General features: G+C 31.6%; 3 protein-coding genes and 1 long non-coding RNA gene across 6 annotated transcripts; 1 reads left to right on the forward strand and 3 right to left on the reverse strand.

Moving 5' to 3' along the window:
* The first annotated feature begins 6554 nt into the window (after positions 1 to 6554).
* LOC114267507 (uncharacterized) lies at positions 6555 to 14729 on the forward strand. The gene is made up of 3 exons (XR_003630961.2): positions 6555 to 6758; positions 8008 to 8150; positions 14359 to 14729. It is a non-coding gene; the product is annotated as an uncharacterized LOC114267507 (long non-coding RNA).
* Positions 8747 to 12542, reverse strand: LOC114267505 (ADP-ribosylation factor 1). Of its 2 annotated transcripts, XM_028208546.2 has the most exons (6): positions 12268 to 12542; positions 12124 to 12186; positions 11562 to 11632; positions 9854 to 9973; positions 9594 to 9712; positions 8747 to 9139 (listed from the first exon to the last, which is right to left on the reverse strand). In XM_028208546.2, the coding sequence occupies exons 1-6, from the start codon at positions 12269 to 12271 to the stop codon at positions 9022 to 9024; spliced, it is 495 nt and encodes a 164-aa protein (XP_028064347.1). In that variant the 5' UTR covers positions 12272 to 12542; the 3' UTR covers positions 8747 to 9021. The 2 variants fall into 2 exon arrangements, with proteins under 2 accessions (XP_028064347.1, XP_028064346.1); XM_028208545.2 differs by having other exon boundaries at positions 12124 to 12542.
* On the reverse strand, positions 12692 to 16442 carry SEP1 (stress enhanced protein 1). Of its 2 annotated transcripts, none has more exons than XM_028208548.2 (4): positions 15442 to 16442; positions 15241 to 15342; positions 13722 to 13900; positions 12692 to 13049 (listed from the first exon to the last, which is right to left on the reverse strand). In XM_028208548.2, the coding sequence occupies exons 1-4, from the start codon at positions 15485 to 15487 to the stop codon at positions 12945 to 12947; spliced, it is 432 nt and encodes a 143-aa protein (XP_028064349.1). In that variant the 5' UTR covers positions 15488 to 16442; the 3' UTR covers positions 12692 to 12944. The 2 variants fall into 2 exon arrangements, with proteins under 2 accessions (XP_028064349.1, XP_028064348.1); XM_028208547.2 differs by having other exon boundaries at positions 15241 to 15351; positions 15442 to 16438.
* Positions 16443 to 22999: 6557 nt separating this feature from the next.
* LOC114267509 (D-3-phosphoglycerate dehydrogenase 3, chloroplastic) lies at positions 23000 to 27147 on the reverse strand. Its single transcript, XM_028208549.2, has 5 exons — positions 26394 to 27147; positions 24700 to 25076; positions 24500 to 24610; positions 24312 to 24407; positions 23000 to 24010 (listed from the first exon to the last, which is right to left on the reverse strand). Exons 1-5 carry the CDS (start codon positions 26947 to 26949, stop codon positions 23339 to 23341), a joined length of 1812 nt encoding a protein of 603 aa, XP_028064350.2. The 5' UTR covers positions 26950 to 27147; the 3' UTR covers positions 23000 to 23338.
* Between the last annotated feature and the right edge of the window lie 352 nt (positions 27148 to 27499).

A 27499-nucleotide genomic window follows, 5' to 3' on the forward strand; every position in this document is an offset into this window, starting at 1 on the left:
CGAGTTAAACATTTATCAAAAGCTAATGTTTTAGTTATCGTTCATATTATGTTTAGCATATCTCTACTGAGCGTTGACTCACTCTATATGGGACATTACTTTCAGGTACAGGTGATATGCCGCTTCCAAGGATGTAGCTTGGGAGGTTGTAGAAGCTGAAGGCTTACTTTTGTGGTTATCTTGTGTATTACATGTAAATTCAAGCCAAGGGCTTAATGTGTTTAGAGTTAGAACTCTCTATTTTTGTAACCAAGTGTTGGCTTGGAAAGTTGTAAGCCCGTAGGGCATTTACTTTTGTTGTCAACATGTAATACTTTTGTAATGAATACTCGGATAAATAGAAATATACTTTATTCTCATATGTCTATGGAAGTTATATGTGTTGGGTTTATATGTATTATTTTGAGGGCGTGACACTCATTGACTCTAATTCCATTTCAAATGGTACAAATGATGCTTATAATCATGAATCTCAACAAAACTATACTTGCATGTATGATTTGGTACTCAATTCTTCATGTTTCATGCTCAAATGAACATAATCATGGTGAATGCAAACATGCATGCATATACAACTCCAATTTCATTACATTCAACTCAATTCTTGTTCTTAGTCACATAACATGCTTGGATTCACCTAGTTATAAACTTAAACTCAAGAATTTGAGCTCAAATTACTCACCTAGGAGCTTCAACTCTTCCAATTATAGCCAATTCTTGAGCTAATTCTCCTAGTTTCTTGAATTCACTTGCAAATCCCCAAGGTTGAGCTCCCTGTCTCTCTAATTCGGCTCCCTCTCTCTCTAAAGTGTATTTTCAGATTCTTGAGGTCAAAAATGAGGAGCCTAAGTGTGTTTAACTCATAGATATACTAAGTGATTAGCTTAAACTAATCTATCTCAATTAAGATTAACCAATTGCACATAATTAATCGATTAAATCTAATTATTTTGATCCGAATCGATTGTTAATTAAATTTCACCGTAGGCTCTAAAATCATGCTAAGCGTAAAAACACAGTCAATTTTAGTTTCAGTTGCCTCTACGGTCTTTAATTAAATTTTATAGCAGAAAATCAAACAGATTTTTCTACGGTGAACAGATAGAAATTCAAAAACACATATAATCATATAAATGCCACTCAAAACATATCAAGCATATAACCACGATCATAAATAGGATTAATTAACATAACACAGGATAAGGTTATCATAGTTTAGATTCGATGAGCCAATCTTAGTGATAAAAAACCGTTCATATTTTAATGATTCGTTGAATATGTATTGATGAAAAAAAAATAGAGATGATCGGACATCAATAGCTATATATTTAAATCACATTTATTTTTAAAAAAATTAACAGCAATTATAATGTTAAGAATAATTATCTATTTTTTTAAACAAATATAATTCAAATATATAACTACCAATTTTTTATCATATATATATTTTTTTGCATAAATATAATATTTGAATAATTAAATTCGACTCTAAATTGAGTCCACAGCCTAAACATCATTTCAAATTAGATAAATTATAAATACACCTATTGAAATTTGCTTAAAAAACAAATCGCTCTTGTAATTTTAAAACATACATTTCACCTCCTGAGATTTATAATTTCATAACAAATCGTCTATTTTATTAATAAATCATCAAATCAATTAATAATTTTTAATGATATTATAAATATATTTTAATTAATAATTTAGATAATTTTATTATTATATATGAGAGTAGTTATAGATTTAATTTTTTTAGTTAATAATGTTAAATAAAAAATTATGACATTAGAGTATTTATAATTTTTCAAATCACATGAGATAATTTATATTTTATATAAATCTCACAAGATGTATTTTTGATTTATCCTTCAAATTAAAATGATCAATTTTAGAGAATCTAAACACATTTAAACTATTAAATTCATTATATAATTATATATGAAATTTATTATTATATATTAATAATAATTACATTGTTCTAAATCAAGAAAGTTCTATAACTATTAAATTTATTATATATCGTCATAAATCGTTATAAATTCTATAATTACATCATTATAAATTCATTATATAACTATTGACTGCACTATCAAGAAAAATCTATGAAATAAATGATTGAAATTAATAATTGGGATTTTTATTGGTAAATCCCATTTTGAAATGTTCTAATTCAAGAAGTCCATGAAGGAATTTTTTTAATCCACTTAGTCCCATGTATGTATACTTTTATTCCATAAAATCCTTTTTATCGATTTACATTATTTTCTTAGGCTCTTATGCACTTCTATTTAATGTTGATATTTAATATTAATATTTAATGTCTTTAAACCCTAAACCAAAAAAGCTCTATTTTCATCAAACTTTAATGTTGATATTTAATGTCCCTAAACCCTAAACCAAAAAAGCTCCATTTTCATCAAACTTATTAAAAATTTTGATAATCTTATAAAATGGACACATTTCCGGAAAGTTCTTTAATGGCTTCAACGCCCTGAGAATTCTCTCTCATCTGATGTGAACGTTCACAATACCTTTCCGAAAAATTCTCTCTTATCTAATATAGTGATGTGAACGTTCACAACATGTAAACATTCTTATTTTTAAGCAGTTATAATATGTTGTTTTTTCCCTTTTTGTGATTGTGATTGTGATTGCTATTGGTAATGATAATCAACATTAAATATCAACATCACATAATTGACAACACATCATGTAATTGCCCCTTTTTTATTATGAATATTCACATCATGTTTATATTCAAATAAAAGTTGAGGCTTGTGGTTGTGTAATTTGATGCAATGCTGATGTGAACCTTAACATCACCTTTATCACAACGTCATCTGATGTGAACATTTACATTCACGTCATCTGATGTGAACATTCACATTCACGTCATTTAATGTGAACATTCACGTCATCACATACAGTCATGTTTATATTCAAATGAAAGTCGAGGCTTGTGGTTGTGTAATTTGATGCAATGCTGATGCGAACCTTAATATCACCTTTATCACAACTTCATCTGATGTGAACATTCATATTCACGTTATCTGAGGTGAACATTCACGTCATCTGATATGAATATTCACATTTATGTCATCTAATGTGAACATTCACATCATCACGTACAGTCAACATTTACATGCATCGAAACTACTAAAACATATTGGCAATCAATAAAGAACCATGTTTAATTTTGTGTAATATATATCAACATTAAATAGTGGTGTGTAGTTAATACATTTTTTTTGAGTGAAGATATGAGGAATAGGAATGGTCATGGAAACTACCAAAACATAATAATCAACATTAAATATCAATATTAATGGAGGCAAGAGAGATTGAGGGTGTTTTGGACTTCTTACCTCAAATAGGACCTAATGGAATAGTTAAAAAGAATATGAGTTGGATGGAATAAAAAAACTCTTAGAAAGGAGATTTATCAAAAAAGCTCTCTTAATAATTCTAATGAACTGCACTAAATCAAGAAAATTCTATGAAATGAATGATTTAAATCTTTGGAGTGATTTACCAAGCGTGTTGACGAGAGAGAATCAAAACTTTTTTGCATAAATAATTAATTACGAAGCTTCTGTGAAGTTGCCTTACGAAAAACAGAGAAGAATGACAATTGCGTTGCACATCTGTGTGCATATAAATCCCTAAAGCCTCCATTACCTAAAAGCATCAAAAATCAGTTTGTGTCCAGACTATACCAATGCAGTTTGTCTATAATTATGATCACGCAGTGACTGAGACACACACCAAAAACAAGCTCCCAAATTTCCAATCCCATGTAGTCTCACTACTCTTCCATCTCCTCCACACACAAAAAACGAGCTCCCAAATTTCTAATCCCATATTGTCTCTCTACTCTTCCCTCTCTTCTTCTCTCATTTCGCCATAGGCAGTGACATTGAAGCTTCAAACTGTATTACGCATGGGTCCTCTTGTTTGCAGAGTTTGATGAACTGTAGGAAAGCTTGTGCGTACATAGTAAATATAGAATGCATGAAGATGAAACAGTGGTTTGGAAATTGTTACAACACCATGGCAATGTTTCTGAGAAACAAATGGAATAACGTCAAGGGCTGGGCCAAGGCACTATTGAGTATCATTATGTGGTTCTCAAAGAATACTTGAACCAAAGTAGGTGACATTTTACTTCTTTAATATTATTGATAGTGTTTTTTTTTTTTTAAATGATTAATATAAAGAGCTAGTCTTATTCATGTACTTGATAGATGAAGGAAATGTTTACAATTGATCGAATGGTTGCCATTTCAGCACTTGGAATGGAGGTTGCTTCGGCAATTATGCAGCAAATCTCTAGTGCAAAAAAACAACATCCAAAGGCGACAAATGATCGAAGACTCTTTGTCATGGCTCTTCTTGCCACTGTATTTTCACTCCTAGGACTACTCCTAGCATTGCTTGAGATGATACATAAAGCACTAAGTTCTAGAAGATGGATTAATTGCAGATTTCTGTGGGTTAATATTGTTTTTGCCCTAGTTTAGACAATAGCCTCTTTAGTCCATTTTATTTTTCTACAATTTTATGCAAAAAATGACCCCATCAAATTTTCATTCCTTCCCATAGTATTTGCACTCATCATTGTGGTTTCAAGGTTTATTCCTCATCACACCGACACCATTGAAGCCCATCTTTCCCATGACAATCAAACTCATAATGTTATTGAATAGAAAGTTGATGGAGAGAACCGTGATCAACTGCACATCAATGCATAAACTTGGATAAAGAAGTTCTCAGTTTTGATTTGACAACAAAAGAGAAGGAGAAGGATGTAACTGTAAATATTAGGGTTACACTCGAACGAGAACTCCATTTCCGGAACACTCGAACCTTGTTGGTTCTTCCTCTTAGCCAATAATAGCTTCACACGAGTCTAGATCTGGAAACCCAATAATAGCCACAATGCTGGTCTCCTGGCCGTGGATCTGGGTTTCAACGAACAGCAGCTTGGGAGATTACTGTTTGCAGAGCGGTCCAATTTCTTCGTAGCTTTGCTTGAAATCGCAGAAACCAACGTTGATTTGTCACCAAGTCTATGGTGGAAAACCAAGATCTCAGTGTCACTATCAGTCAATGTTTTTCATTTTTTGTTAGAATTCAAAATTTTTGTTTTTTCATTTTGTAATATAGTACCATTGTTGGATATGGAAAATGTCGTCATAAATTTTTGTTTTTGAAAATTACTTTGAAATTGAGTCGCATGGTGAAAGTTTAATATTTGGTAAGATCTCACTCATATTAGAATAATTTTGGTCTACATTTTTAATTTTGAATATTTTTTAATAATTTTTTTTTAATGAGTGATTATTATACTAACCATATTATGCGCTAGATATTCTATTATTCAAACAATAATATCGATCATTAAATTTATTTAATTTTAATTCTTAATTATATCACATTGGACAATTTATTCAATCTTCAACCATGCCGCATGAGAAGGTTTGGGTTTTTAACTAGTTCAAATATGAATTTAGGAGCCTATCTAAAAATAAAAAATATATATATGATCTTAAGAGAATTTGAAGGATTTGTGGGACACATCATGGATTCTATTCTATTTTAATGATCTGAATAGTTAATTATGTAAGATTTTTTGTGTATAACATCCATTAAAAAATTACGTCAATCTAACAATCATAATATTTTTACTTTATTGAATGATTTATTTTCAAAAATTATTAATGATTTATATAAGAAAAAAAAGTTATAAATTTGAGAAAGTAGTGATTAAGCTCTGGTTTGGAATGTTGGTTTTAGGAGTTATAAGGTTAAAATAGTCATAAAAAAATAAAATAAACTAAAAAGTCAATAAGACAATGTCACATCCAAACTAAAATCATTTCATTTTTATCTCACAAAAGTTAAAAAACCAAAAAGATCAACCAAAACGAGACTTTTTAGTCCCAAACAGCTAAAAATCTAACTCACATCTCAAACGAAACTTAAATTAAAATTTAGAATTTACTGATAATATATATTTAATTTGTTAGATATTATATCCAGTCTAGTGGAAATATGAAAGAAGAGTTGTTAATCAACAATTATTTGAGAGAATTTATAAAATTTTAAGTGTTCAAGTTCCTAAAGCTCCCATCCAAAAAAATTAAAAAAATTCTAAAGCTAAATTACTATGATGAGCTAAGAATACCTTAATCATTTATCATTTTGATAAATTATTCTAATTATTTATCATTTTAATAAATTTATCAGTATTATAATCAGTACTAAATAATTATTCTATAAACACAAAGATACATCTAAAAAAAATTAAAATTTTTATTCTATAAACACAACCATTCATCTAAAAAATTTAATTTATTTTTATTATCAAAACGATAAACAAATATAGTTGAAATCAAATTTTCAGTCATGATTTACGAGTAGACAAATCTTAAAGAGAGTGGTCTAATATTTGTTGGGCCTGGACAGTGTGGGCTATAAATGATTCCAGTTCAAGCCCACTTAAAACTGTCCCCCACTTTCCGAAGACCAAACGACACCGTTTTGAAGTTGGGTACCCATCTCTCTCTCTCTCTCTCTGCGAAAACCCTAATATTTCTCTCTCACGTTTGTTGAATTCAAGTATTGTACTCAAATGTCATGAAAAATTGCATTGAAATTTGTTTATAAGAAGTTAAAAAGGCTTAAATCTTCATCGATGGGGAAGACTAGCTCACGCCGACCGCAAATTTGAGAAGAAACTCGAGTTCTATCGAGTGAGTTTTGAGTTACTGTTTTTTTTTTAAAAACACAGAATTACTATTCTCTGTTTGTTTTAGTATTTGTAATTGTTCAGTTTTGATATGTCCTGGTTTATGGTGGAAAATGGTTCAATACTTGTTCAGTTTTGCAAGTTTTGTTGAACTAGTGATTGTTGTAGTTGTGGTTGGCTGGAAACTTCTTCATTATCAAGCTAAGTTACATGCACTCACTCGGGTACAATAGTTGGGTTTGGGAATGTATCATCTAATTTTTGAGGAAGGATTCTCTCATCGAGTCCACTACTTAAATTCCTGCTTGATGGGCATTGGACCGACTTTTGGATTCAATTTTAATGATCTGAATTGTTCATATTTTAAAATTTGTCATGTATATCATACTTGTAAAAAATTAAGTCGATCAGATATCAACAATCACGTAAACTAAAAATTTTATTAAACAATAAAATTGTTTATTAAATTTTTTTAATAAACGGGTTTAGTTCTTCCGATATTCGATCAATTTAATTTTTTACAGGTATGATATACATGATAAATTTTAAAATATGAATGGTTCAAATCATCGAAATTAGGTTAAAAGTGAACCCAATGACCCATCAAGTAAGAAGTCAATGAGATAATTGAATGAGAGGATCTTCGTCCTAATTTTTATGTTAAGGATACTAGGACACTGCTATATATCACGTTTCTTAAATAAACTAAAATATTGTTTTTTATTTATAAAATGAATGAAATGGAAGTTTTGTGAATAGTTATTTAGTAAGATTTGCTACTAATACATACTTGTAGGGTGCATTTTCAATTAGGCATATCGGACACATATCCCATACACTTATTTAGGTCTCCAGTGTCTAACACGGCTACTTCACAAATTTCGAAGGGTTTGTGTAACATAGTTATCAAGAGATAGTGCCAAAATGCAGGGCTTTTAGTTGGTAGCTGGGTGCTTTTTATTGTTTGAATCGCTTTTTATTGGATTCTTAGCCTTCTTAACAATGATTTCCTCAAACATTAAATTTCAAATCTACGCTTTTTTGGGTTTTTTTTGGATAAGTTTGCATTTGTTATTATTGGCAGACTGCTTTTGCTACGATGAACATCCAATTTAAATCTGTTATATACAATTGTTTGCTTATGGCCTGAACATAGTATCACATGGAGATAAATCCTTTTATTTTGACAGTCCATCAGTTTTTATGCTTTCCTTTTGAAACATACTTGTAAAAAGTAATTTATGTTCTACCAGAAGACAAAAACAAGGAGCGAAAAAAAGAAATTGAAAGCATATGATCTCTCATCCCTCTCAGAGCTCCTTCCCGAATTAAAGTCTCATAGGCAACTGACTCCTACTGAGTTTAAACTGAATAGTAAATCCAGACAAAATCTAGTGTGAGTGCTCTGCTCTAATTCCATCATTCTTCAATGTTCATTCTTTCTTACCAGCTTTATTTTACCTTTGTATTTAGACTTTGTTTGGCAACTATATGTTCTAGTCAAAAAAATCACTATAAATTGTCATATCACTCTATCTATTTTTCTGCACATCTTTTCGTAAAAGTTAAAAAATTACTAAGATAACTTATTCTAACTAATGGTAAATCAAGAACCAAACTAATTTATACTGTTTCACTAAAAGTGGGACCAAATCAAATTGTATAACCTTTAGAACTGAATCAGATTGGTGCAGTTTACATTTAGCCGAGTCGAGTTGAGCTTTTCAAGCTCGAGCTTAGTTCATTTTTTGTCAAGCTTGAAAACCTAGCTAAGTTCATCTTGGAGTCATGGTGGCTAACTACGTTAGGTCTAATTGCTTGTGCTGATGCCTTGTTATGTGATGTTTAGGAGTTCTCTAGAAGGTTATATATGAAGCATGCCTTGTTATGTGATGTTTAGGAGTTCTCTAGAAGGTTATATATGAAGCATGGATACAGATAAGGTGATACGAAACAATTTAAAATAAAAAAAATACGGGCACGGTCAGAGTATGTTGGGAAAAATATTATAATTTCTAGTTTTATATTATACATTGGGTTAAAGAATGGTGAGAAACTATTCTCTCTGAAGTCAGTTTATTTTATTTTTCAATAGATAGTTAATTTGATAAAATCTGAAACAATAGATTTCTACTTTATACAAGTTACAACTCATTTTTGAAGTATCCGTGATTCATAGGTTGAAGGGTGTCTCACCAACTTGTACAAGAAAAAGCTCTCGGAAAAGCTTGAATCATCTAGTTATTTTCACTGGTTTTTCCAAATTGTCAGTGCAAGAGCCTTTTCAGGTTATGGCTGCCTTCACAGGGAGGGATGTTGCTGGATAACCAGTCAAGACCCTCATAAAGTCCTTGGCCGGACCTCGCGGAAGTACCCTGGATGTACCTGTATGAGAACAGTTCATCAAAACTGATGAGCCAAAACTAGAACACAGGAGAGAATGAAAAGAAACCGCAAAGCTTGAAAAGAGTTGAAGAAGAAGATTTATTTTTTGAGAACTGAAAGAAGAAGATTAAAGTAACAACATATTGATTTCCATGAAATATTGCCCAAAGTTCTTTGGAGGGCTTGTTGATTAAAGTAGCATCAATAAGACCTTAGTCCAGAAACATTATATAACCTTTTAAAAGTGAAGAACATTTTTCTGTTAGAATTTTTATTTTCTGTTGTACCAAATGACAATGGTAGATCATATAGGTAAGATCACTAACATCTCATAAGTCACAAGTTTAATGTAAAAGTTAAAAACAAATTAAAGAAGAAAGATGCACAAATTCAACTCTAAAAAGTTGTGGTAAAAATCATTGACTTAAAAGAGAGATGATGTTGCATTTCTCACCACCGACGCTGGCCAAGCAAATGCAGGCCAAGTTTGTCAGCAATCTCAGAAACACACATAGCATGAGGAAGGTCTTGTTTATTGGCAAATACAAGTACGGTTGCATCGCGTAGTTCGCCCTGCAACAAGGATGAAAAAAGCTCGATACATAGATAACCAGTGCAAGAGTGACAAAACAAGTCCCTGATATGATAACAGTTCTTCCATTAATTTTAGAAAGAAAGAAAGAATCTCAAACTCATGGGAGAGATATCACCAACCTCACTCAGAATCTGGTGCAGCTCATTTCGGGCTTCTGAGATTCTTTCTCTGTCATTGCTGTCCACCACAAAAATGAGTCCCTGGGTATTTCGAAAGTAATGTCTCCACAAAGGCCGAATCTATCTAGCAGCAGAGACTGCTACATTATTAGTTGATGTTAAAAACACAACAACAAATAGATGATGCAAGTGAATTCAATTTGCATATTTTGTTTTTCAGCCTGTTAAATGAAGGCAAACTTCACTTTACCCTCCTATGGTTTGGGCCGCATGTGATTTACTTCCCTGACATTCGGAAATCACCACATAACCCCCCCTGTGGTTACTGGATTGAATTGCACAGTTAACATTTCCATCTAACATAATAGTCCGTGCACAACACGCACCTAATATGTAAATGGGCATGGAAAGATGATTTTCCTTCCGAATTAAATGACTAAAATGCCCTCATCTTTCATCATCAATTTCCAAAACCTACCCTCATCTTCATCATCAATATCCAGTCCACTGTCAGCTCTGGCCATAACCTCCACCGCCAACGCCACTCTCCGGTCAACCCCAGTCTAGAGCCAGTCTCCGAACAACCCCACTCTAGAGCCACCATCGTGAGCCCCGCTCTCTCTCTCTCTCTCTCTCGCCACCATCGTCGGTCGCTACTCATCCCAACTCAAATCGCGATGGCGATAGAGGCAACTAGGGTTTGAGGCCACAGATCGCGATAGCAGCTAGGGTTTGAGGTCACAGATCGCGACGGCGACTAGGGTTGAGATCTCAGATCGCAGCTTGCAACAACGACGAATATGGTTTGATCTTCACTCTCTATCTCTCACATATTTAGACATATAAAATATAATATGTTTAGGCAGCTAGGGTTTGAGAAAAAGATGAGAGATGTGGTAGAAGAAAGCATTAGCATGAACAATCTAGCTCAATATAAGCAACCTCGGGACTCCAATACCGTAGATTGATTTGTGATTTCAAATTACAGTATCCAAATTCTAATCAATTTATCAATGAATCCGTTTCTAAATCGATCTCAATGTTCACAGATTTGTATGTAATATTTGTGTGTTGATTTAATTGGTTTGTTTGATTGATTAATTAATTGGTATGTTTCAAATTACACCACTGCACACACACACACACATATATATATATATATTGGCAAAAACAATCTTTACAATTTATTGTGTAATGCTCACTAAATTCCAACCAAGAAAAAAAGTGAATAATTAGTTTGAACTTCAAACTTGAAGGCAAATTGAAACCCTAAGTTCTCTCCCTTGCTCTTCCCAAATGCACAACTATTGAATGAGAAATGCTATACAAAGGTTATATATATAAGGGCAAAATAGTCTTTTTACTTCTGATATTAACGGTGTTAACTGTGCAATTCAATTCAGTAACCACAAGAGGGTTATGTGATGATTTCCGAACATCGGTGAGGTAAACCGCATGCGGCCCAAACCATAGGAGTAAAGTGAAGTTTGCCCTAAATAAAAAGTCAGTGTAGAGAAAGCGTGATTGCTAACAACGCTTTTTTAAAATGTTTTCCATCGTACAAAACATCAGAAAATATTTTCTAGAAAATTTTTTACATTTCCTTCAAATTTTCTTTTCATTTTTTTTCCCAATACCAAGTTTTCAAAATCATTTATTACCTCGTCTAAAAATGAGATGAAAGTAAACAAATTCCTAAACTTTTTACCCTGTCTTGTCCTCCAACATCCCACAGAGTGAAACTGATATTTTTGTACTCTACAACTTCTACATTAAAACCTGCGCAATAAATGGCAATTAATTGTTTGTCACATGCTATAAAATATTAAATCAAATTATACCAAACTCAAAACTATGTTTCTGTTGCTGCCAATTCAAATCATTAGCAGCAAAAGTTAGATGAACCTAGCCAAATTACAAAGATAAAATAGAGTGCATAAAATATTTGATCTCACCTTATAAGATGTCAAAGACGAAAACAAAAATTTTATACAGCCGCTGAGGAACTTTGACTAAATAGCTTGAATTTGAAATTTTTCATGAAAAAATTAGAAAAAAAGTAGTCCAGTGGAGAGTTCAGGGATGAAATTATTATGATTTAACTATGATCTGGAAACTAGTTAGTAATTTGGCTGCCATACTGTGAGAGAGAGAGAGAGAGAGAGAGAGAGAGAGAGAGAGAGCCAAGTAACATATGGTTTTTGAGAACCTTTTCAGAGTCGGACATGGAAATCAGTTGTGCAATTAAGGTAAGTTTTCAAGAGAAATACCTATTGTTGGTACAGTTACAACGACTTCTCCCAGCTTCAACTTGTACAGAATGGTTGTCTTCCCTGAAGCATCAAGACCCAGCATCAGAATTTTCATATCAAACTTTGCAAGAAACCACTTTACAAGTCGAGACATGGACACACCCATGCTAAATCAAGTCAACTCGAGAAATAGACAGAGGTTGGAGGACCTAATTTGTGAAGAAGAGAAGTTTCATCTGCAGGATGACTCTCCACCACCTACATAAGAACATATCCAAAGAAAGTGTCTTGTATTCCAAGTAATCATCAGACAAGATGTTAGGAAAAGGTAAAGGAGAATGAGATTCTTACCAAAAGAGAAGACAAAGATAAAGGGCAATTTTTTTCCCCCCTATACTTCCAATACTAGTTTTTGTCATTCCAGGGGAAATATCGAACTTACCTTTGTAGAGATGGAAAAAATTCTGATTCCAAAACAAAATATATTTAAGCATTTTGAAAAGGTATATGTTTACTTGTCCACATGTCCGTCATCATAAACTACAAAATCCTCAATAAGAATAGGGATGAGATCATGGGTTCCAACTAACATGAAAAGTCAATCTATTGAAGGATCAGAATGTTTCTTGTTGACCATTCTTCTAAGAGCATTCATGACAGTGAAACAGCAATCAGACTGCAGAGGCATGGCATTACATGAATGATGACTCTGTTACTTTTACATTCTCAATTGTCGTCATTTTTGTAGGTACTGATATGCAATTACATAAATGAACAAGAATGTAATTAGGAATATGTTTCAAAAGCTTTACAACCACCAAGCAGCAACTTCAAAGTGATCAACTCTTAGAGGCAGATTGAAAGATAAATATTGCTGTCAAAACGCCCACCAAAGCTGTAACTGCCAAGGCCACTGTTGGTAAGGGGCTTGTGAGACCAAAATTCTGGAACATCAAAATAAACAGAGGTTGATAAGATGAACAACCATGAGTGTGTGCACATGAGTGTCATTGTGTGCTAGAGAGAGAGAGAGAGAGATCCATTTCAGTAAAGAATTCATCAAGACCCAATCAATATGGGAATGGTGAATTACAATTACCAGCATAAACCACCAAGACAGAAAGTTCTATGTAGCATGTTGCTCAAATGACAAGATAGGCAGCGAATAGAACCATCATGTGTAGCTTAAAAACAAAGCAGCTTTTTCACATAATTCTCAACGGGCAGGTGAACAAACTTCGGCTCTTGAGGCTTTCCATAATGGAAAGCAAGTGAACATTACAAAGGAATACACCATCATAATTGTATAGCCACAGGACCTTTATTTACCTTAAGCAATTAATGTTTATTAGATAAAACCTTAGGTTTTTTTTTTTTTTGGTTGCTTTTTTCTACATTTGCATCATCCCATATGAATATTTCCATCATCAATATTGTTCCACTAGGGATTAAAAAAAAAAAAAAAAAAAAAAAATCTCAAAATTAAAACATGAAATACTGTGTTATATACGATTGATTTCTTTTCTTTTCTTTCAAATTTTATTTTATTTTTTTCAAATTGGTGGACTATGTGTCTGGATTATACCAACAGAAACATGAGCTTGTATGTGCTATACCTCCAAAAGTCCTTTGCCCGTGGCTATTTCAACGCTAATAGCCACTGCAAAGCCAACCATCGCCAACCGCCCTAGCCATATATCCAAATTAGTGCCCTCCTTGGTACTCTGCTCACTCCTAATGGAAACTGATGTAGCTTTGTATGCAAATTTCCTTTGACGAGTAGTTCTCCATATCACTAGAAAGGAAACATCAGCTATCATCAGGCTTACATGCAATTCCAAATATTTAGGGAAAGCTACAATTTGGAACTATACTAAAAAAACAATGAAAATCACCAAAAAAAACAAAAAACTCGCATTGCTAATCGTGAGCCTGTGTTGTGAAGAGGATTCATTAAAAGAGTCTAATGTAGCATTAATATCCCATTGTGGATTAAATTTCAAGCAATTGAAAATCATTAATTCATGGACCATCCATTTATCTTTATATGAAGTAACCACCTTTTCCACCATGGCAGTGTTGTACCATTTCATAGTGAATGGTCTCCTTGTACCTTCAACTTTACGTAGGCAACATGTCTGGAATGTTATTCGTATGGAATCATAAAGTTTTTATCATGTTATGTACTAAGAAAAAACCCAGATAGATTTGGTTCCAAATTCAAACTAAATTTTAAGTATTTTTTGGAAATAGAGAAAACAGGTTGGGGATCAACAACAGTGCATCAACTGCTTGAAAATGTGCAATAGTCATTTTCAAAGAATTAGAATTCCAGTCAGAGACTCGCAGCCAGCTAAATTGGCCAAACTGAAGAATTCTGGAGGCAGTTCGAACTCAAGAAGACTCGGCAATCAGGAGAGCAATTTGGAATGGCCATGCATGTCAAATGCAAAGAGCAAAGTCCCCCTCCCGGTGCAAAAATTTTTTTTTTTTTTTTTTGGGGGGGGGGGGGGGGGTTGGGGAGGGGGTGTTTTCACATCTACTTTGAACCAATATTAAAGATACAAACAGAGTCCATATTATCAATGAATGATATGAGAACCACAACAAAGTCCATTTCATAGGATTCTGTATGCAATGAATATATTCTCTTATGAATCTTCTCCTGTCTTTATAAATGCATTAGTGTGCATATTTCTCTGACAGTTGAATAGAAGATGGGGACATTTTCCGTGAAAACATGTACTGTATACAAATAGCCAATCTTACATATACAATGTGCGGATAACATTTGCATTGGGCCATAAATGAGCTCAATGGAATTCAAGTTTGTTGAAAACTTTAAAAAGTTTTAAAATGTATTTAAACTTCACTTATTTAATTTTTGAGCCAAACTACTATGCTCTTTAACCGAGTCAATAACGAGTTGAACTTGAGCAGATTAGCTATTTTATAGTGCATTGAGTACTAGTATGTTCAACACTGGCTTGAAAATTTAACTAATTTCAAAGTATGTATGAAAATTTAACTAATTTCAAAGTATGTATAAAAATTTAACTTATTTACATCGTGAGTATCAAACATGTTACCAATAAGCCGAACACGCGTTCGAGTTTGAGTAGTTAGAAAGCTTACAAAGCGGAGAACCGGAGACAAAGGCAGTCCCAATTGGAGCCATTTTTGCAACGGGATGCCGAGCAATGGCAGGGCTTCTTGCTGTCCTCCACGCACAAAAACCTGCACAATCTATGCATTTTCAAGCTTATTTGAATAAGCACACACACACACACACACATATATATATATATATATAGAGAGAGAGAGAGAGAGGGATACCATGGATGGAAGTATAGAGAGAGGAAGAAACTTGAGCTACAGCCATAGTTAGCTCAGTGCTAGAGAGAGAGAGAGAGATGATTTGGGGACTTTGAAGCCTCTCTCACACCTTTCAATTTCTATCTATTGTGTAAGTTTTCTGATCAATCAAATGGGCATCATGAGGATGTTTTATACTAGAATACGGACACGTGTCTTGCCCTGACTTGACGGATGAATTCCACTCCCGTTTTTGCTCCTTCCACGCACGCACGCACGCTCAGCGTGGCAATAGCCATCGCCATTGCCATTTTTATCTTCTTGTCATTCGATCTGGTTTTTGGAAACCCTAGCTGTGATATCTAGTCTCTGCTGCCAATCAGAACTCGTTACCAGTCCCCAACAGTTCAATTCAAGAACCGCAAACTTCTCTCTCTACCTCAGAGTCATCTCGGCATTGTTCGGGTTCGTCTTTCTCGAGGTTGAGAGATCCTACACTACACTGTTTTCATCATTCGTATGCACAAATTCTCAATCTAATTCCCAACGAAACGAATTCGATATGAATTTGTTTCTTTGTGGAATCAATTAGTTGATTTTGTCAAGCATTGCGCACAAATTTGTTTGGTTAAATGATTATCCAAGACTAGAATGGTTGGGTTGAATTTGCAAAACTTGGTCTCATTATCAAGGGTCCAGATTTAGCTGAATTACTGTATTGTTAATTGTCACAGATCCAACTAAGAAAAGGAGCTATGCACGTAATCTACCGCTGTGTTTGGTTGAAAGATTTGAGGAAAGATTTGAAAAAGGAAAGGGAAAAGTTAGGTAAACTATGAATAAAATATATTTATATTTCATCTAATTTTACACATCTTTTCTCTTTTTCTTTCCAAATCTCTCCCCAAATTCCTCAACCAAACATAGCATAAATGATTAGCTGTTTGTTTGGGTGGGGGATTCGGAGTTCTGGCAGCTGGTTGGTAGCATATTGTGCCAGTACAGGCGGATCCATGACGGCTATTGACTCTGCAGCAGGAGTTGCATACATGGGAATGGAAAATATCTCCATTTTTTTTTTTTTTTTTTAGTGTGGTTGGTTGGGAAATTGTTATTTTAATAGATTATTTTAATTTTTAATTATTTTAAAATTTGTGTTTAGAAAGATGATTGAATTTTTTTTTGTAATTAAATGTGATGTTTATGAGGAAAAAAAATAAAACGATTATGAATTTGATTTAATATCTTTATTTTATTAATTATTTTATTTTATTATAAATTTTAACTCCAAAAAAAAAATATTAAAATCCAACTTGCCAAATACTCCCACTATTTGTTCAATTGTATGCTGCTATCATTGGAAGTCTGTTTGTCAGTTATAAAAAATAGGAAGTTGTTTGTTTTAGTGCAGGTAAGTGGCTCTGCTTTCGCGGATGATGCTGCTGGTATTGCTGCATATTTGGTGGTTCATAATCTCTATGTCGCTCTCCCAATGCTCAACTTTCAGTCCCCTTTCTGTGACTACCAAGGCTATATATATATATATATACACACTAGTGATAATCCGTATTATGCATGATATATAAAAAAATTAATAATATATTTTTATACAAAATAATATATAAATAATTAAATTTTTGTATGCAAATTATGAAAACAAAGAAAATTAAAATTTATAATTTTATCGCAATATCACAATATAAATAGTTAAATTTAACTTCTACAATTTTATCACAATTGATTTATTATTTTTTAATTTATCACAAATTTAATCATGTAACCTTAAATCTCCCTTATTAGAATTATAAATTTAGATGAGCTCAACTCAAGCAACTTGAGTCGAGTTTAAATTTTTTTAAAGATTAAACAACATAATTTTCAATTAAGTGAGGATCTATGCAGAAATTTAAAAATTCAAATTAAATTTGAGTGGATTTGGGTAGAAACACTAAAAAACTTGAGCAACGAAAGCAAAGTTATATATAAATATATATATATATATATATATTATTTGCTAATTTATTTTTAAAAATAATAAATAAATTTAATTAAAATTTAATATTAATGAACAAAATAAAAAACAATATACTTAAGATTTCCAATAGAATTTTTCTTGAAAATATTTAAAAAATACACTTTTTAGAAAGGGATCATCGAATAAAAGGTTGTTTAGGAAGCGCCATATTAGCTCACTTTTTTTTATCTTTTTATTTTTTTTAGGTCACATCACATCTCTACTTTTCCACACAATTTTTTTTAAAAAGTAAAAAAGTATACTCAATTATCTTTTTTGAGTTACATTACATCACATATCTACTTTTCTATATATATTTTCATAAAAAGTAAAAAAATATATATACTTATTTAGCACTTTCCAAACTACCACTAAATTGATATTAAAAAAAAAACTTTTTACAATGGCATAAATAATTTACATATGATTTTTTAGAAATTCTTTTAAATTTAAAAATTACAATAAAATATTAAATAGAATAAAAATAAATTTCTTAGAAAATAAAAGTATTTGAATAAAAAAAATGTAAGAAGAAAATTTAATATAGCATTTTCATTTAATCTAAAAATAATTCTAGATGAATAATAAATTATCATCTATAATTCTCTGTTTTTTTAAATAAAATTTTTTAATGAACTATCACTTTTAAAAAATTAACGTTTCTTTATAATTTATTTTAGTAAAAGTAACTTTTTAACAATTTGAGCCAAAGATATCTTTATTCTTTATTTTAATTTCTTTAATTGACAATTGAGATAAAAAAAAAATGAATAAATAAAATCAACCTAACAAAATCCACCATGTTTGGTAAGTACTAAAAAAAGTTATGTTTTACTCTTTTGTTTAAAAAAAATTTATATTAAAAAATATTATTGTTCAAGTTCTTATAGTTTAGAAGGATATAATTTTGTTTTTATAAAATTTAAAACAAAAAAAGGAAGAAAATTTAATAGCGATTAATAATTTGAACCATGTATTTAAAACAAATTATATTTAGACCAATAATATTATGACACATGTGAATATTGATCTCATTCTAATTGTAGTAATATAATTTGAAGAAGAATTTAAATTTGAAATTTATTTAATAATTTAATAAATGATGCAAAATTTAAGGAATGAATATTGATCTCATTCAATTTAAGTAAGAATCCAAATTTGAAATTTTATTTTAAGAATATAAAATTAATTTATAGACCAATCACATTGTAACATGTATTAATAAAAAATTAAACAAAATTTTTTTAAAAAAATGAGAAAAAACCTTAATGAAATGATAATATTTTGCAATTATAATAGTATATAGATATATAGATAAATCATGGAATAAATCATTATTTAAAACTTATTTATTATGGGATAAATCATTATAATTTTAAATTTAAATTAATGGAATGCTTTCCATATTTATTGACCTCAAATTTAAATTTTGAAATGGATTAATATGCTTTCTATTTTTTGTTTTATATATTTGATATACTTTCCATTTAAAAGTCATAAATCAAGAGATATTAATTTTTTTATTTTTTTGCTTGAATGAGAGCTATAGAGGATTTTTTTATTAATTAAAATTAAAAAATTTGAAATTTTAGTTTGAGATATTGGAGCTCCCACAAGACTTGAAATTTTAGTTTGAAATTTTAGTTTGAGCCAGACCGGTTCAATCAACCCTTGGCCTGGTCGACCGGTTCACCGGTTTTCAAAAAATAGGCCGGTTTTTTCAAATAGCCGGTTTAAGAGGGTCGACCGGACCGGAACCCCATCCGGTGAACCGGCCGGTCCGGTCCGATTTTCAAAACCATGGCAGTAGGTATGGGAGAAGTTAAAAAAGTTTGTAGGTTGGAAGAAGTCACTAAATGCTGAGGTTTCTTTTTTTTAAATCAAAAAATTTGAAAATTAAGATTGGGATATTGGAGCTCCCACAAGACTTGTGAGTTAGAAACTCTATTTTCCTTATATAATATATAGATAGATAGATAGATAGATTTAATAAGAATTTATATATATTTTAGATATTTTTTTAATATACAAATTTTTTTTAAAATTTTTATAAAAGTAATTTAACAATCCCATCAATAACCACTAGTGGTAAATCCGTGCTATGCATAAGATTGATTTAATAATGCATAAATTTTTTAATAATACATTAAGCTCTAATTTAAATCATAAAATTATAATCATAATGCATATAGATCATCTTTTCAAATTTCATAAATAAAAACAATAATACTTCAAAACAAATATTCACAAAATATTATAATCATCCAACTGATATATTTTTCTTGAAATAATAAATTTGATTTCTAATTGATGAAGTTAACAATAAATAAGATGTTTCTCAATAAACCTAATATTTAAAACATATATATTCTAAAAAAACTAATAATAAACTGAATGTTATAAATTAAATCTATCTATATTTGATAAATTAAAACTCAATAAATATTGCTCATCATGTCCAAATGTCTCAGAAAGTGCCTGCTAAAAAAAAGAAGAAGAAAAAAAAAGTGTTATCGTTTTTTTACATACAAATAAACTGAAAAAAAAAAAAAAAAAAAAAAAAAAAAGAAGAAGAAGAAGAAGAAGAAGATATATTACCTTATGATGAGTGTTTATATAAATTTTTCAAAATTTGTTCCCTTTACTTTATTTTAGCTCGATGGTAATATTGTTTCCATTTTTTTTCCTAATTTTTGCATTGCTCGACATATTTTGATTTTCCAATCATCAATATTTTTTACTGGTAAATCCTCTTTATGCAGTACAGTTTGAAATTCATTTATGACATTTTACATGGCCAAATGATGGCTACAATGCAAATTTAGAGGAGACCGCATATTTATCTGCACAATAAATTTAACACATTTGACATTCAATTACATAAAGAATAAAATAAGCAAGCTCGATAGTACCTGCAATACAAAAGATAAAGAGTAAAAAATCTCAATAAGTATCATTGTTTATTATAGATATTAAAAAATAAATAAATAAATAAATCTACTGTACAACATCCATTTATTGAGGAGCTAATGTAACTTTTTGTAAAAAAATTATAACACAATGATTTTAAAATAAGAAAAAAATAACGTAATCAAATTATTGTTGTACATGAAGAAAAAAAAAAGGATTCTATTTAGAATTTTTTTTAAATTACAAAATAAACACAAAATAGTGTTTTTCTGTGGATTTGTATTGGATTTTACGTGATAGATATCTGATTGAGTAGATTGTGGGTGATGGATATGCATGCGTAAATTGTATGAATAAGACTTGTGGATTTTTTTTTTTTTTAAATAACATGATAGACATTAGATATTTATAATTTGTATATATGTTTTTAGTTTATTTAAGTTACAGATATTCGAGAGTTTTTTTTTTTAAATAATATGATAGACATTGGATATTTGTAATTTATATATAGATATATATTTTGTGGGTTTAGATTTTGTGAATTTTTTTTAAAAAAAATAACGTGATAGACATTGGAAATATATTTGTAGGTTTATATTTTTTTATTAATTTATTTAATTGAGAGTGAGATTTATTTTAATTTATTTAAGTTATGTAATAGACATCTAATTTTCTTGAATTTTAGGTGAACTATTTTTGATACGTAAAAGAGAGGATTTATAAAAGTCAAAGAAAATATCAACACTGTTACATGAGAAGAAACAAATCAAATCTGATTAAATTGAAGAACAAATGCAAACCACAAATTAAAACGCAAGTAAGCCCAAACTATGCAAAATGTAATAATAGAGAAGATGAAAAGAAGTGTAAATGAACTAAAAAATATTGAGAAAAAAATATATACACAAAAAAGTAATAAACACTGGAAAAATGCATATAAAGTAAGAAATAATATTAGGAGTATAAAAATGGAGAAGATTAAAAGATGTGTGTGGATGAACTAAAAAATATTAGGAAAAAGAAAACAAATCGAATATGATTAAAATGTGTAAATGAATTGAAAAATATTGGAAAAAAGAAATATGTACACACAAATAATAAACATTGAAAAAAATGCATATAAAATAAGAAATAATATTGGGAGCATAAAAATGGAGAAGATGAAAAGATGTGTAGATGAATTGAAAAATTAGGAAAAAGAAATATATATACACAAAGATATAAAGTACGAAATAATATTACACTGACCTTATAATAATTTTTGCAGATCATCAAACTTAGAAAATGTAATAATGGAGAGGATAATATGATTTTCGCAGATCATCAAACTTGCAAAATATAATAATAAAGAGGATGAGTTAATCTGAGAAAAGATAGGTAGATAAAAGAAAATGAAAATGAGTAGATGAAAGAGAATGATTGAATTTGACTAAAATATGGAATAAACTGAATGTAAAAACATGTGTGTAGAGTTGTAGGAGGTATAGGTGATGAATATGGATGAATATAGCTGTGGGAGTTGCGAGTGATAGATATAGGTAAATATGGATATAAATAAATATTTTATATTTTATTATAGGAAGAGGGAGTGAAAATGCCTGAATAGTGGAAATGTCATGGAGATCCCATGATCATCTCCAGCTGATGTATTGATGTCGTTATTGGTTGCTAAAAGCAAACAATCAAGTAACTCTATAAAGTCTGTCGTTGAATCTCTGGCCTTTCCATCTTGTAACCCATTCATCAAAATGTCAAAATCACCCATTAGAGTACCCAATGAGTTCATCATCATGTAAGGTTGTTAATTGGCGGGGAAAAATAACAGAATTGTCCAATAGTTTCATGGCGCTATGGAAAATTCAAGCTTTTTATTTTGTTTTATTAAATCAAAACAAAGATTTGGATATATATATATATATATATATATTTTTAGATATAGATTAATAAATCATATATATATATATATATCTAAATTTATTATTTTAATTATGTAAATCAATTATTTAATCTTTATCTTTATTTGTAGACCATGAAATTATTCTTTTAAAAAAATTTATATGTTTATCTATGGAGAGAAATTTTAAAATTCAAATATTTCTATGGGTGGGTATGGATGAATATATATGCGGCAGTAGGGGATAGATACAGATGAATATGGATATAAAAGAATATTTTATTATTTTATTTTTATTTTATATTTTATTATAAGGAGAAGGAATAAAAATGCTTGATTAGTAAGAAAAGAAGCGAAAAGAAATGCCATGCATTTTTTTATTTTTCTAAAATTATGAGAATTTAGAAAGAAAAAAAATTGAAACCTTTTGAGAAAATGCTAGGTTTGGTTATACATATATAGTATAGATAGATAGTGTATGAGAGAAGTTGAAGATGATTCATCAGTAGGTATGAGAAAAGTAAAAAAGACTTGTGAGTTAAAAAAAATTAATAAATACTGAGTCTTTTTTTTTTTTAAATCAACAAATTAAAAAATTAAGATTGAAATATTAGAACTCCCACAAAACTTATGAGTTAAAAACACTCTTTTCCTTGTATATTATATAGATGTAGACGGTACATCTCATGTAATATAGCTCTTTAACATTTATTGATAAAATGAAGGTAAAAATTTAGAGGGTTGATCCGAGGAAACCATGATAAGAAAATAAACTTCTCAATATTTTTTCTTCCTATCAATTTCTCGGTCCAGGATAAGAAAATAATCACCACTCAATACAGTAAACTCACAATTTGCATAGCTCTGAATTATTTTTGCCTCCCCTAAAGCTACCACAACATGTGCAGATACCCATCGGACTACCCTGCATTGCCAAACCCGTCTAGGCCTCTCATGATCACAATCAAGAAAAGTTGCTACACATTGGCTGTCTTGTCCTACCCTTGTTATATAGCAAAAACTAATGCTATCACGAAACACAAACGAATACTATCAAAATTGTGCAACAAAACAAACAGACTGTTGTAGATACCCACACACTATAACTTGAGGAAAACAAACTCTTCAATAGCTGGAACCTCCCCAATCCTCTTCAAAGCTTCCTTGCACGGCTGCTCATCCACTCCAATTGCCATCACAGCTTGCTTCCGTGGAGCAATCCTTCCAACACTCATAAAGCTCACGTTGACATTCTCCTCCCCCAAAATGCTTCCCACCATCCCAATCATACCTGGCTGATCAACCTGGCTGCAGAGGATAATACTACCTTCCAAGCTCACATCAACTTCAAAAGATCCAACTTTCGTCAAATGGGGAATCCCATCTTTTACACAACCCTCCACTTTAATCTCCCCCGACTCTGAAATTGCACTGGCGAATTTTGATTCCACGTTTGCAATCTGAACCTGGACAAACACTAGTGGACTTTCTAGTGAACCGTCTAACATTATACGTTCTTCAGCTATCCGAAGGCCTCTCTGTTTAGCAGTGAAATCTGCATTTACCAAGTTTATGAAAACGCTTGATATTGGCTCAATCAGACCCTTGGTGATCATGGCTCGGAGCAGTCTTGTGTCAAGGTCATCGGGAGCTCTAGCAGAAGCGTATGTCACCTTTACAGATTTCACACCACTCCCACCTGCTACTAATTGGACAGCCAGTCTGCCAAGCTTCTCAGCAAGTACAACAAATGGTTTCATCTCGTTTAGAACCTGCAAAGTTATGAAGGGAGAACGCAATTAGAATCTCAAAATTTAACATCTTGAACTTTTTTCGATAAAACCAGCTAAAATTTGGTCTATGAATGCCATTTGCACACAACAGTACAAGACACAAGCGCATGCACACAGGCAAAATGGCAAATTGTGTCGTCAATTTAAATCTTTATGAAACATAGACCACTCAAGAAAATATATTTTAAAAGAAATTAATAAGGAAATTAAGTATAGCATTCACATTAGAATAAATATCATGGAATTTTAAGAATAAAAAAAATTCCACAATGATACATACCTCAGCAGGAACCATGGGTGCATTGACTGCTGTAGCAGCAAGCTCCCCATTCAAGGCTCCAACAACAGCTTCAGCAATCTCAATTGCAACTCCTTCCTGCAGATCAAAACCAAAACATTAATTAATGACTTAATGAAGCAAATATAAAATAAGCATGAACAGATGTCAAGGCTCATCATTCAACACACCTGAGCTTCCATAGTACTGGCACCAAGATGTGGAGTTACAGTTACTTGTTCATGTAGTACCAATTTGTTGTCATTTGATGGTGGCTCTACAGTGAAAACATCAAGTGCAGCCTGCAAGATGGAGGAGACATGTTATCAACCTTCTTCGACAAATAATAGATTGCTTTTGTTTCAAAAAACGAGAACGAGAGAGTAAGAACCTGAGCAACAATGCCAGCATCCAATGCCTTCACTAAAGCTTCTTCATCGATTACTCCCCCACGTGCAACATTGACAATTCGAACTCCTTTCTTCATCTTAGCAAAAGTTTCATCATTCAGAATCTTTGATGTAGCAGAAGTGAGAGGCATATGAAGTGAGATGAAATCAGCAGTTGCTAAGGCTTCATCAAAGCTCACAAGCTCCACACCTATAGCACGGGCACGGTCTGCTGGGGCATACGGATCATGAGCAATCACATGCATACCAAGCCCTTTGGCACGCCTGGCAACTTCTGATCCAACCTTTCCGAAACCCATCACAGCAAGTGTTTTGCCAACAAGGGATACACCCACATATTTGTTCCGCTGCCACTTCCCTGAAGTGGCCAAAATACAACAAATTAATAGGACTTAATATTTTTCTCAAATATACTGAACCCAATGTGCACATTTAAAGATTAGAATTGCTTCTTGGCATGTAAAAGGAGAACAAGCTCTGTACTCCAAGGTTTTCAATTTAAAACCCCTGAAGCATGTGAACACAGTGGAAGCCGCTATATAGGCAAAGCTGGTAACTTTTCCTTGGCAGCAAGTGTTTTCTTTCCATACATTTCACCTATATTTCACACACAATTTTCTTTTCCAAATCCAAATCCCTCACCATATTCATGAACCAAACACAACTACGGGAGATGTTTTTATAGTTCATCATGAAACAAAAACTTAAACAAATTTTTTAGAATTAGGATTTGAGTGGAAGAAGATAAAGATAATATGATATAGGAGACACTATAGTACACAGCCAGGGTGTATATCATATGCACTTTATAATTAAAGAAAAAAAAGAGAGCATAACTTCATACTTTCTTAGTCATAACTAAAAAGAGAGAAAAATGTCATAACCAAACACAACATGAGACATAACTAAAGAGGTCGCAACTAAAATAATATCATAACAAAAGCAGAAAATGATATCTAGATGTGCATAAAATTGTATTAAGAAGAAATTCATATTGTGTTTGATTCATGAATTTTGGGGATTTAGAAAGAAAAAGTAAAAAAAGTGTGCAAAACTAGTAAAATGTAATTATATTTTATTTACATTTCATCTCCTTTTTCTTATTTCATTTCCAAATCCCTATCCAAATTCATTAACCAAACATAGCCTAAATGTGTGAACGGAAGAAAATTGGGTATGAAAATAGAATTATCCCACATTTCACGAACCTTAATAACCAGACTTAACAGTCAGATCTGGCAAGTTTCCGCCATTTCCAGCTGAATCAGTATCTAAACTAGCAAAATGTTTAGACCTTTTAACTTTCCCAAGCATAACAAAATAAAAGGAAAAGAATATACTTACACACAAGTGAATCGATCCAGATCCGAGAGAAAAAATAAAATAAAAATAATAATAATAATAATAAAACGATTTTTATAACTTAAGATGATTCTTTTTTTGTTAAAAAAAAATAAAAAATTACCATAATTAATAATATTTTTAAAAATAATTACGACTTATATGTCCAATAAATTTTATAATACGAATGGTTCCAATCATCACCACGGATTCAGTAAACCGGATCTCAACCAAACTTTAATAGTACGAATACACAACAAGGACAATAAAATCTAAAAGAGAAGAGAATCAAAAAATAAATTGAATTAAAAGGTAGGTACAAGAGGTAACAAACCAGCTTTGACCGAAGCATCGGCGTGCGCAATTTTCCGAGCCATGGCAGTAAGAAGCGCGATCCCGTGCTCGGCGGCTGCGACGGTGTTAGCCGTTGGCGCATTAACCACAAGGCAACCGTGCTCCGTCGCCGCCGCCAGATCCACGTTGTCGATGCCGACGCCGGCGCGTCCGACGACCTTGAGCCTCCCAGCCGACGCCTCGAACACATCGCGATTGACTTTGGTGGCGCTGCGAACGATCAGAGCATCGCAGAGCGAGATCTTAGTGCAGAGCTCTTCGGGACTCAGGTTGTAAGAGCAATCAACGTTGGCCACGTCTTTCAAGAGATTGAGACCTGCTTCACCGAGCTTCTCGGTGACGAGGATCGTCGGTTTGGAGTCCATGGACACCACCACAAACACCGGCGAACACCGTCTGCGGCGGCGGGGGAGAGAGACGGTAACGCTGAAGGAGGAGGAGAGAGGGAGCTTCTTCCATGAGAGAGAGGAAGGAGATGATGAGTTATTGAGAGTGGGAGAGGAGAGAAATGTTGAAGAAGCAGAAGCCGCCGCCATTGGTGATGCGTGATGTTTCGAATCTCTGCTTCGTCGCTCTCTTTTTTGTGTGTGTGTGTGTTCCCTATCTACTAATCGGAAGGCAAATGGGGGTATGAACGCCTCTATACAATTAATCTTTGGAGAAATTAATTACAAATCATGGAAGTATACCGTTTTAATTAACCGCGGACCATATGCATCAATCAATATATATATATATATATATATGTATATATTAGTATGTGTTTATTTGGACAGATTAGATAAAGAATGATTGAAATCTATTGAAATGTTAGTCTTAGGATATATTATTTCGAGAGTATTTAGTTGGATTAGATTTGTATTTTATGTTTGTTTAGTCAGAATTTGAAATCAGGAAATGACTATTTGACTGGATACAATATGAATTCTATGTTTTTTTGAGATATTATGGAGAAGTATAAATATTCAAATGATTATTTTATCTTTTTTAATTATTTATTAAGTAATAGTAATATTGAACATATCTTTAATATTTTAATTATTTTTAATTAAATTAAATAATATTTTATTTTATTTTTTACACAAT

The sequence above is a fragment of the Camellia sinensis genome, chromosome 12, assembly GCF_055761805.1.
Source record: "Camellia sinensis isolate YWXY chromosome 12, ASM5576180v1, whole genome shotgun sequence".
NCBI classification, from domain to species: domain Eukaryota; kingdom Viridiplantae; phylum Streptophyta; class Magnoliopsida; order Ericales; family Theaceae; genus Camellia; species Camellia sinensis.

Excerpts from the sequence above, each read along its gene's own strand:
- LOC114267505 (XM_028208545.2), bottom strand. The coding sequence starts at position 12,271 with ATGGGTGTGTCCATGTCTCGACTTGTAAAGTGGTTTCTTGCAAAGTTT. Across the intron at positions 9,974-11,561 it reads ATGTTGGAGGACAAGACAGG|ATTCGGCCTTTGTGGAGACA; the intron begins GTAAAAAGTTTA and ends GCTGCTAGATAG. Across the intron at positions 9,140-9,593 it reads TTGCTTGGCCAGCGTCGGTG|GTACATCCAGGGTACTTCCG; the intron begins GTGAGAAATGCA and ends GTTCTCATACAG.
- LOC114267509 (XM_028208549.2), bottom strand. The coding sequence starts at position 26,949 with ATGGCGGCGGCTTCTGCTTCTTCAACATTTCTCTCCTCTCCCACTCTC. Across the intron at positions 24,611-24,699 it reads ATGCTGGCATTGTTGCTCAG|GCTGCACTTGATGTTTTCAC; the intron begins GTTCTTACTCTC and ends TCCATCTTGCAG. Across the intron at positions 24,408-24,499 it reads CCAGTACTATGGAAGCTCAG|GAAGGAGTTGCAATTGAGAT; the intron begins GTGTGTTGAATG and ends TTTGATCTGCAG.
- SEP1 (XM_028208547.2), bottom strand. The coding sequence starts at position 15,487 with ATGGCTGTAGCTCAAGTTTCTTCCTCTCTCTATACTTCCATCCATG. Across the intron at positions 15,352-15,441 it reads TCTCTATACTTCCATCCATG|ATTGTGCAGGTTTTTGTGCG; the intron begins GTATCCCTCTCT and ends GAAAATGCATAG. Across the intron at positions 13,901-15,240 it reads TGTCTCCGGTTCTCCGCTTT|TGATATGGAGAACTACTCGT; the intron begins GTAAGCTTTCTA and ends TTTCCTTTCTAG.